At 32.0% G+C, this 12,201-nt stretch overlaps 1 protein-coding gene across 1 annotated transcript in view; it reads left to right on the forward strand.

Annotated features, from left to right (window-relative positions):
• The first annotated feature begins 905 nt into the window (after positions 1-905).
• The window catches only part of LOC134246882 (uncharacterized), a 34,432-nt gene continuing 23,136 nt past the window's right edge, over positions 906-12,201 (forward strand). The window contains exons 1-3 of the mRNA XM_062729228.1: positions 906-970; positions 8,889-8,981; positions 11,397-11,573. Of these exons, the coding sequence (XP_062585212.1) occupies positions 11,414-11,573 (160 nt within the window). The 5' untranslated portion in view covers positions 906-970; positions 8,889-8,981; positions 11,397-11,413. The remainder of the gene's footprint in view (positions 971-8,888; positions 8,982-11,396; positions 11,574-12,201) is intronic.

The following is a 12,201-nucleotide window of genomic DNA, read 5'->3' on the forward strand; positions in this document are numbered from 1 at the left end:
TCATTTTAACTTTTATTTCACATTTGACATGTTTGATCTCGATAACATTCATATAAAAATTACTTGATGCTCTCTTTATTCACAATATCTATCAGAATATTTAATTTTCAAAATGTTGTAAGTGTCATGGTACGATTTTTAACCTATCTATCTAATTGACGATATATAATATTTATGCGTTCTGGAAATCATGTGATACCCTTCAAAGTACCGACTATGTACACCCAATAGTTGCTAACACATACTTTTATGCTTTTATTATTGTACTAATATGAAAACATATACACATTAAAAAGCATTGAAATCCCAAAAAAACACAAGGAAAATGAAATTTAACTAAATTTAAAATAGAGATATAGTGAAGACACTGTATCTTTACCGTCACTGTACCATAGGGCCTTCGCCATTGCAGCATTGAACCTCCGCTATAGCGCCATTGCCTCATAGATTTATCGCTTTAATTTGTCAATACATATCGTAATCGTGCTCTCACACAATCGCTTCACCGTTATCATGCCATCACATTACTTTAATTTCGAGGTACTATCACGCCATTGCACAATCGACCCAAACTTCGATTACGAGATAACGAAATACATACATGTAGCCCTATTCGGATTCCATAGAAAGTGTTAAAAATCATTATGCATGGTAAATAAATAAGGAAGAGACAAACTATCACAATCACCTGTGTAATGAAAAGGTAGTTATATTATTATATCATTTTTAATTTATAATTCTTTCTACCCTGTAAAGCTTGAGGAGACCATTTGTCGTGATTTAAACAATAACATTACCAGACTGGTTTATAATTAGTAATTGTATAAATAGAGCCACAAGTTTCCTTGTTAAAGGTCCAATATTTTATCAAACATATATAAAGCGAAGCGTAGACCAAAGGTACTTGATAAGGATGTCAGAAACGCATACAATGTGATATGTTTGTGAATTGTAACTAAACACACTCCGTGTGAGTAAATATTAAGTACATTTTAAAATTTCTATTTGACTATGTATAAATTAACTAATATTTAAAAAAAATCCGATTGAACAAGACATACATGTACAGACATGCATTCGTATTTAAAAAAGTTAAATAGACCATTAAATTTACTATTGAGTTCGAATTTTAAAGATATTTAAGTTTATCTAGCGAGTATTTGTAAGCTTTATCAACATAAGTTTTAATTTTCTTTCCTTTGGTAGTGATTTTGTTGTATTTGTTCTGTCTTCTTGTTGTAATTTAATAGTGAGTTTTTTTTTTTTGGTTTGTATTTTTTTTTTCTATTTTTGATGTTTATTTTTTTTTTACCTTTAAGCAAACACCAGTTAAATTATCAAACGAGAATCTTTTATTATAAAAAAAAATCTCTTAAATAGTAAGAATTACTTTATGCACACAATTTCTTTTCTTCTCTTTTCTCTTCTTTTCTTCGAAAGTAACTGGCGTCCATTGGCAAAAAGAAATAGAATTACGAAGCAGTGACCAATCTGCTATACTCTTTTATCCAAATATACATAACATATATATATTGTGTTTAATTGTTCTGATATCCAGAGGCAAGAGAGACAAACAAACAGACAGACAGGACAAAAACAATATACCTTCAGGATCTTTTGATCCGGGGGATTTAAAATATTGAAATAAATCAAACTGTAGTTATATCAAATCATTCATTGTAACGATCACTCTATTTCCTCCTTGGACTTTTTAAAATAAGGTATCCTTGCAAATGTAAAATGTCAAGTTTTCTCAATTCTATCTTTAATAAATCGAGGATAATATACACATTTTTCCAGTCTGACGACAAGAAAATAGTAATTATTGAAAATGGATGCTGTGTTGAATAAGTCCATATCTATGATATTAGAGCACCTATTACATCATAGTCTTGATAGTGTCACAAATTTGCACGCAGAAAAACCGTACAATATATCTGATAAGAAATCAAAAGCCCAACTCAACGTGTTGAGCATTCTATTCATCTGTCCAAACTGATTGTGAACCTTACGCCAATCCGAGGATGCAAAAGTGGGTTTATTTTGATTGGATTGTTCATAATGGCTTAGACAAATATACGGCTTCTTTATCAAAGAATCAGTTTGTGGGCGGGACTCGTGCTATGGTCGAGAACTCGTCCAACCAAATTAAGATTAATAAGAAAGAGAAGTGGTTAACTTTTAAAAATAATACGCATGACACGCTTGGATATTGCATTCTTGTATAGAACATTTTTTTTTCATTTATAATAACTAAAATTCATTTAAATGGTAGAAAAGATGAGAAATAAAATAGATAAAAAGAAATCATACTGACAATGAGTATTTTCTCCTAAACTTTAATATCCAATGACTAAAACATACACGGAACATAAATTTTTAAAGACAACCTGATTAAAAATTCACATACATTATTATCAAGAAATTCGAGATACCCCCACAGAGAATTTTTTTTAAGTAGAAGAAACAATGACACCTAGATATTGCCCTTTTGATTGAAAATCTTTTGAATAGGATCAGATTTTAAAGCCAGATCTACCAATTATTTTTTTTTAACAATGGTTATTATTATCAAATCTGAAAATAGTGTGTACAGTTTTTGCCAAAAATATGACATAATAATTTAAACCTTACCTCCCTTATATGTACAAGGGTTGTCCAAAAAGTTCGCGGACAATGACGTTTTTGTCAAAATAAATGGTTCTATATGCATCTATTGTATATCAAAATATTTCTTATGAAAAACCAAGTCAGAATGATTTAATTTGTATTTAGAAAACTTAATATTTTTGTAAAAATCGGGGTCTTAAAAGATAGCAGATTATGCGCACGGACCAGTCTGACGTTAAGCTATTTTCATTATAACGTCAACAATTTGGATTTTGACTTAACAAATGTTAGGGACATACACTTCATATCTTTTTTTAAGGAACAACACACTTCCAAGCTAGCAATTATCTTTAAGTAGAGATCATGATTTATTTAATTTTTAAAATTCAAAACAATGAACAAAATTTATGAGCGTCATCTAAATAAACAGGTTGTATACACAAACTGCACAGTCCAGTTTGACGCTGCGCTAGATTTATAACAATGTCATGAATAGAAATCTCCATTTCAGTAAATAACATGTGTTTTTAAAATTCGTGTAGTATCTCCGAAATTGTGCACACTGTTGAAAAATCGTATATACCAATCTAAAATTGATACACTAAAATATGTTTCAATAATTTTGAGTTGTTTTAACAAATATTTTGTCTCTTACGTTGTTTCAAACGTATAAAAACTAATTTTTTGATTGGAGCTGCCCCGTGCTGACGGCCTAAGTCGCTCCTTTTTGTCGAGTTTTGACACATATTTGTTAGGGTTTTTGTTTAGTATTTGTACCGTCTATATAGTAAGCGATACTTAAAATATCATAAAATGGTTTTAGCTTCTTTATCTGTGTTACATAATTTTTTTTATTAGTTTTTGACTTGTCTTATAAAGAAAATAATCATTTTAATCCGAACACTTTATACAAGAGTTTATGTCATTTTAACCTTGGTCCGTTTAAAAACTCCAATTTTTAAAAAAATATTACGTTCCATCAAGAAAAATTAAATCATTTTGATTTTTTTTTCATAAGATATATTTTGATATATTTTGATATACAAAAGATTAATTTAGAACCATTTATTTTCACCAAAACGTCATTGTCCACGAACTTTTTGGACAACCCTCGTATATTTCATATTGAGTTCCAGAGCATAGATCAAAGCACAATAAGTAAATATCTTCATTTTCATTAAATGGAAAAAATAAATATTGTCAGATATTTATAAAGAACTTATGCCCTGTTCACGGAGAGTTTAATTCAAATAAAAAGTTACTGCGAATTAGCTTTGCTTAGCGTTCACACGGAGAATTAAATGCTTCTTAGTTTAATTCGAATCAATTTAATGCGCATTAAATTGCTTTGCATTATCGCCATGTGAAAGCTAAGCGAAGCTAATTTGAATTATAAATTTTGACGCATGCATCAGGCCAGAATTAAGTCACAGGACACATGTTGAGGGTTTGATATAGGAAACTTTGTTTCATTTAGTTAAAAAAAAACAAGGAAAAGCATGATAATCACTAACCCCCTGTTCTCACAGAGCTGCGACTCAACGGCGATCATCCCGAACAAGCCACGATCTGAAAAGTTTTTGGATCGGGGCAGATCGCAGCCGATCGGCGTCTTAATGTAGCAATTTGGCAAATTATGGTCTTCGTTACGACCGAACAACGATGTTCCTACGTCAAACGCCTTGCTAACACGCTTCTACTACGATGTTACGCAGACCAATGCCCACACACAGCCGTGTGTAGTGCGTTTACGCTACGCTGCCACTACGACATTGAAGACAATACTACGACGCTACAAAGACCTAGATGACTGTACCGCGATGTCGTTACGGTGGTGCCGATCATATTACGATTGCATTACGCTTCTAGTACGATTTTAGCGATGGAAATATATTTTGCAACCGCAGATTTTTGTAGTACGATACATATCTTGCGACCACAGTTTATTTCTGCGGCCTTTACCACATGGTTTAAGGGCATTTCAAGTCTAAATGTAATAAGATGTGAAAATGCTCAATTGTAAATGATCATCAAGTATAATGTCACCCTTTACATGCAGTTAACAGATAATGATTGGTCAAATATCAGCACTATAAGAACAAACTCTTGTCTGATAGGTCGTGATAGGATCGGCGTAAGGTCATTGTAGGATCTTCAGGAACGTAGAGAGATCGTTGTGAGAACGTCGTACGAACGTAGAGGGAGCGTTGTATGAGCGTGCTTGGTAAGTTCCTACGCTCTCACGGCGCTTTTACTACGATCATGAAAATCTCTCTACGATGCTTCCGCGCTGCTTGTACGATTACGGCGCTTCTACTACGCCCTTTTTACGACTTCACCCCGATTCTTGTTGGCCACGATCCCGCTACGCTTGTTTTGAACATGTTCAAAATAAGCGTGGTGAGAGCGTAGAGCTCTCCGATCATGAAGACTCTACTGCGATCATACTACGCTTCTGACGACCCCACGACGTTCCTCCTGCGATTTGTCACGATTGGCCACGCTTTTGACCACACTTTGATCGTAGTAGAAGCGGCGTCTATGTGTGAACGGGGAGGGGGGGGGGGGGTAAGTGAATACCTGTAGGCACTGTGATCATTTATGTCAAATGGATGGCTCTGCACACATAACGTGTTTTACAAATGACGTCATAATAGCCTTACTGAGTAGCCTTTTTGTAGAAATAGAATTTTAATTCGCATAAGTTTACTTCGCTTTAGCTGCCTTGTGAACGCAATTTGATTCGCAGAGAAAAAAAAAAAAACTTTTAGTTAAAATTGAAAGACGGTTACAGTGACTTTCAGTCGCCATTCGAACAGGTACTGAATAGCAAGTACATTTGAATGTCCTTTCAGCTACAATTCATGCACCTTTCAGTCTACATTAAGCGGATAACACATCAACTATTTTTCAGTAACCTCTCTTCCCTCTCTGTTGTCTCACAATTGTAATTTTTCATTGGTTTTTCATTAGTTTGTCAAAAAGTAATTCCTTCACAATTTATTTATTTTTTTTACATCTTCAAATGTGTTTTATAATTGTGATAAAGATATTCAGGAACGTAGAACTGTAACGATGGCTGTGTAGATGTTAAATTGATGTTTATTAAAATGTTAAATTTTGATTATAACTATATGTATTTATATTTACATTTCATATGTTTTTGCATATACAGTGAATGGAAATCTATTGCATTCAAAACACCATAAAACAGACCTGGTGTCAAGAGGTTAAAACATGCATTTTAGTTTGACGTCATAAGAGCTGAACGCCTAGATAGTACGACTTCACAAGCGAAAATAAAAAAAAAATGGCTCAAATTGAACAGAAGCTGTTACGTTGGCTGATCCATAAATGTAGCTAACACGAAGGATAACACATAGGTTTTAAAATAGAAATCACATTTGTAGTCAAGGTAGAAAGTAAGGGAAATGTAAATATAATCAATGAATCATTATTTTTTTAAAGATATAGTCTCAATAGATTGTGCAATAATTTTTTTATAACGCACTATTACGCCTTTCTCAATTTGTTTTGCACACCTCGTTGCAGTTTTTCTTCGAATTTCTTGTTTGTATTATGAAAATTGATTGATAAGAAAAGAATTATTCAAATGATTTCTAAAACTCCATTGATTTTGAAACCCGTTCTTGCGTCATGAATAATTCCACAGACTAGCAAGAGGAGGACATCCTTCTGCAAGCAATTTGTTATACCCCAATGTTGAAAATCGGGAGAGTATATAGTAGCCGGAATGTCTGTCTGTTTGTCCATCAGTCTGTCCGTCCGTCTGTTACGCATAGGGGTACGCCTCTCTTATCCTCTACTCCTCTCATTGCTTGAAATTTGGTGAAACTTTTACAGGATCTTTATTATATATTGCCTTTGTGACCTTTTATTTAACTTTTTGATCCGAAACACATATAGGGTTTTCCGTAACAAAATATGAACACTGCAATTAAATTCATATGGAAGGCGGGATATCATTTAGTGAGCTCATTGTTCACAGTATCTCCACTTTTTCTCACCTTTTTCATTTTCTTTATTTGTACAAAAATTAATTTACTGTAAAATCACATATTTTCGATGGGTCACATTTAGTGGTTTAAGGAAAATGTATGATTGTGTAGGGATTTAATTTCGTGGATGGACATAAATTTGTGAGTCTCTCCATACCTTGAAAACAACGAAAATTACCCCCCCCCCCCCAAAAAAAAAAAATTAGTGATTTCACAGCAATATTATTGTAATTTGAAAACGCATATTGATGGCATATTACTTAAAGTCCTTCTACTGAATTTTCTATCATATTGTTGCGCCACCTCTTACATGTACCGATTGGGGATTGCAATTTTGACCTGTGCTTGGAACCCATGGCCATTTAGCAGTGAGGTATCTTTTTCGAGTAAACACATATTGCAACACAGGATCTCGATTTATACTGTTTCATCCTAATGACTGGTCCCGTTTTAGATTCGATCATGCGACGTAAAAATTAAATCCTTACTCCGCGACTCAGGAGCAGGCACTCCAACCAATTCACAATGCAGGAGAGGAAAATCGCATATAAAATGTCCAAGTAAAAAATAAGCCAAAATCGATTTATTCAATAAAAAGACACAACTGAATAATAACAGAAATGCCTCTCAAATCTATCAGACATTTAGTATACCGAAGAATTACTGAAAGCTCAATGAAAAGTCAGTAAAATGCTGTCTATTGATATTAAGAGAGATTTCAGTTACATGTAACAATCCTTCGACTCGGTGATTCATTTTCATCCTTTGCTGCTTACTGGTTATCAATTTTTTCTGCTACAGCTGCGATTAATATTTTTGTACTACAAACCAAAGAAAGCATGTAATAATTTAAAAATAGTTTCAAAGGTAATTCACGGATTTGCTAAAAGCAAAATACAATTTTAAAACAAAGTTTTAAAATAATGAACATTTAATTTGAAACATAGTCGTACAATAATATCAAGACCTAAAACAATGTTAGAAGTTTGACAAAAAACGATAAAGAACTTTTAAGAGGACAAAGATAATGTAACTAAAAATTTGGAATTGAATTTACGGTATTCAAAACACAATAACACGGACACGGGATCATAAGGTCAATGATTACATACGTTGTTGACGTCACAAATGTTGCAAAACGTAAAAGTGCAACGACATGACTGAAAATCAAATATCACGTTCATTGTATACTCTCAGTATTTACATGTTTAATTATTGATTTTGTTTTGTATGAAGAAAACTGCATATTTATATATGTTTTACAATATTATAATTTTCAGCTAGCAGTAGTTAATATAGAGTTTGTTTTCTGTTATTATTATACATGCATGTAAGAAATATTTCATATGTGTAAAGAACAATTGTTTTGTTGGAAACCTTTGATGCCTATATTAACTACAATTTTTGTTTATTGGTCATATTTATTTTGATCCATAAAATACAACCTCAAAATTCATTTGTCTTTTGTCCTTTTTCATATCATTTGGGAAAAGAGGCTTAAATATAAATTTAAGCAATAAAACATTACATTTGAAAGATATGGACTAAAACATGCAACGGTGTATGCAAACAAATTGAATAACGCGTGTATGCACACACGGTTGCAGTTCTAAGACAAATCTTTAAAAAAAAGTTATGATTCATTGCTTACATATCAATCCTTGACGAGATAATGATGATAAACTTTTGTAGAACCTTAAGGAAAGTCACTGCAGTAGCTTTATCCTAAATGCTGAAAATTGCAATCAATCTGAGTAGTATGTGTCATATCAAAAACAGAAGAAGGATATGGAGATAGCGTACAGTATTCAATATCAAAGTCCATAAAACAATACAAAATAGGAGAAGAGCAAACACGGACCACCGAAACATCAGAGGTGGGATCAGGTGCCATGGAGGAATACGCATCCCCTGCTGATCGGTCACACCCGCCGTGTGCTCCTTGTCAAGATCGGGAAATAACGGAAGAATCCGTCGTCAATTCAATGTTTAAATAATGAACTAACAATTATTTGACTCAATGATAAATTGTATTTGCTGACAAGGTCATTGTTTTGACCATAGAATTTACGAAATAATTACTTTAAATGAAACTGCTGAAAGTCTTGTTTCATCAACTTGCTTATCATTAAACTTATACGGCCTCTATTATGGGTTTGTCTTGTACATGATATATGAACTTGAACATACATCATTTTAACCATTTGCTAGCGATCACTTTTTGTTTACTTTAAAACGATCGTATCTGATTTTTTTTAGATATCATCTTATTATTAAGACTACAGTTTAGATAGCAGAAGGCTGTCTCTTTAACTTTAAAATTAACCCCATAGGAATGGTGTACGGTTACAGGTAAGATTATTTATTTAATTTTTTATCTCTGTTCATTTGACATACATGGGGGTATATTTTTAGAGATTGTTTTCTGAAAACTTGTTTAGAACCATTCGTGCAACCAAAAAGACTGAATTTCCTAGTTTTAAACAAAAGAAAGAATGTAATAGTCAAGATCCATAATTAGCGAAGACTTGAAATTTTATATTGGAGATGTAGCACATATGATTTCACTATTTTCAGAAACACCCTAGCTATGATGAAAGTCTTTCATACCATTTACTCAAATTAGTCAAAAATTGGTTGAAATGTCTCCTTGTCAACCCGTAAATATGTCTTAAAATTTATAAATAGCAGTTTCCAACTCCAACATGCGCATATCCCATAGTTATTATTTCCAGAAATAAAAACAAGTGGCAATGACTCTAGAAGATCTGGATTCCATAACAAAAAAAACGATTACAGTATCAGACCAAAAAGAAAAGGTTTTCTAATCAATCAAAATGGACGATTCTGTTAAAAATGCTCGCAATAGAATATGCTTTTAAAAATAAATCTTATTTACGAAGAAAAGACCCATTTTCTAACAAAGGTTAATTAGCAAGTTATTCACTAAATTACTATCTGTCCTAACTGTAAGCTCTTTTGTAAACGAGGGCCCTGACCTAATATCTTAAATGCATGATAAACATGTTTTGAAAACATAAATTCCGTACTATTGAAACAAAGCAACAATAGTGTAATAATTTAACTCAAATATTTTTAAACAGAGACTCAGAAATAAAGGCAATTATAGTTTGAAATGCTTCCAAATGCAAACAAACAAAAAAGATCCTTGTACATGTAACCAGTACCAAAGACTAATTACGATATTTATCAATGATTGGCAAAGGTTGACATATTTTCAACATTGTAAAGAATTACTAATTCTCGTCATCGAAATATTTAAATGTCGTTTTGAAGGCTACAGCAAATGTTTTTTTTTTCTACTCATGAAGACATTTAAAAAAAATGACTGAAAAAAGGTAAAGACATCGAACAGTGATCGATCTCACAAAATCTTTAAACCATACAAATACGTGACGATGGCATAATTATGGACACCTACAAACCCCATTGGTCAGATCAGATGCCTGAGAGGAGTAAGGATATCCTGACAGCCGGTCATACTCGTCATGAGCCCTATGTATGGATTAAGTACACGTAGACGGAGCATTCTGTAGTAAAAAAAATGATAATCAATTTTAATTTGAACATTTTATCAAAAGTACGACGGTACGACCCAATAATTGGTTATATTTGTAAACATGGCCATTAAATCCATCAAAGAATTAAGGAAATGTTGACTTAATTCAAACAAGGTTGTTGAAATCCGTGTAATATAAACCTCTCTGTAACCTGCCTGAATCCAAACAGATCTAACTGGAAGCATTCACGTAAGTAAGATTGTTGGTAGATGTGAAAAAAACATATGCAGGTGATAGCGCGCCGTATATATGTATACATGTAAGTTCAATAATAGGAGAAGTTAAAATGGAAAGGTTTAAGTCATTTGTTTTAAATTGACTGTTATCGTTTTTAATAAATAAATCATTCGAGTATGAAACAGTCCTTATAGAAAAAATGCCCTCAAAATTTCTTTCTTTTCATTTTAAAAATGGTTTCAATTATTGAAAAGTACGAATACATCACAACATTTTTGTAACTACCCTCGTTGTTTGTTGTTCATCACGTGTACATAAATTTGTTTTGTTTTTTTGTTCGTGTTGGAGAGAACATTCTAAGTTGGAATAACTTGTGTCCAATCCATTGAATATGTTTCAATAAAATATGTTTAAATCAAATCAATGATTTGCTTTGGCTACTGAACCTTTTCTTTTTGATTAGAAGCCAGCCTGGCGACTAAAGGTTTGCTTTGGCGAATTAATCTTTTTGATAAGAAGCCAGTTGGCGCCTGAATTATAGAGGTCACATAGAGGCTTGCAATATCATTACACAAAATAAAACATAATTGGAACAGCGTTCTTACAGTAAAATTATCCGCTAAACAGTTAACTTATAAACTATTACAGTACGAATTGTCTCTGTTTTATTTCTATTTTTTTTTATTTCATTTTTTAATCGAATTTTACAAATCGAATGATAAGAACTCTATTTTTAGTTTCTTGTTTACTTTTGTTGCCCTTATTTTATGGTATTTTTATTATATAGATATGTTGTCTGGAATGGTTTTTGATTTTTATTATTTCATGGCATTCAGTAATTTGAAGAAAAATATCAGAATAAAAATTAAAAAGAATAACCCCCAATTTCCTCTGCAATACCATCATTTTTTTTCTTTTTTAATTGATGATAACTTGCAAGGATATTCAAAAATACCTTTACTCTTTCTCTTTTCAATAATAAGAAAAAATATTTCCATTTTTGTTGTAGGAAATCATCCAGATATAATGACTACACATGTGAGAATCATTTACAGTATCCGATTTGTTTATTCTGATGGCAGAGAGACAGCCACTTCTTTGCTCTATGGAAAAAAAGTTCTGTGTTACGTTTTAGATTTTGTGATGGCAAACGACATTACAGCATACCTGAGTGTACATAAGCCTGGTAATTATGTTTTCCCATTGAATACTTCATGAAAATGTACATTATTTTTTCAAAGTCATTTTTTTTATCAAAAGAAAATGACCAAACATGACCCAAAACTATTACTTTTGTTCGGTCACTCTTCCATGAATGAAACATCCTGCTATTTCTTCCACCATAAGACTAAAGCCCCTTTTAGGTATTTATTAACGTTTCTATTTTTTGCTGTTTACATTTACTTGTTACATTGCGATAAGAAACAAAGCAAAATCTAATAAACCAGGATATTGCATTTTGCGTTATTACATTTTCAATACAGAATATAATAACACAAAATGTAATAAGGTGATTTTTAGATTATAATTTAAAATATCATTTTCTGTTCTTATATTTTCTGTTGTGATTTTAATACAAAATGTAATAACGTGCGTTTTTCTCTGTTTCATTTTGCGTTTATTTTTTTTATTTTTACAGTGAGAGCAATGCAAAATGTCATTGAAAAGGATGTAATAAAACAAATATTTTTTTTTTTATATTTTGGATTGTTTTCACGAAACAATTCGTAAAATTAATTTAAACAAATGACACATGGTAGCTCATCTAACAGAATAGACAGACAGAACTATGACATTGCGTAAAACATTCAACT

The sequence above is a fragment of the Saccostrea cucullata genome, unplaced genomic scaffold, assembly GCF_032062105.1.
Source record: "Saccostrea cucullata isolate Sc308-1 unplaced genomic scaffold, CSIRO_AGI_Scuc_v1 ctg111, whole genome shotgun sequence".
In the NCBI taxonomy this organism is placed as follows: Eukaryota; Metazoa; Mollusca; class Bivalvia; order Ostreida; family Ostreidae; genus Saccostrea; species Saccostrea cuccullata.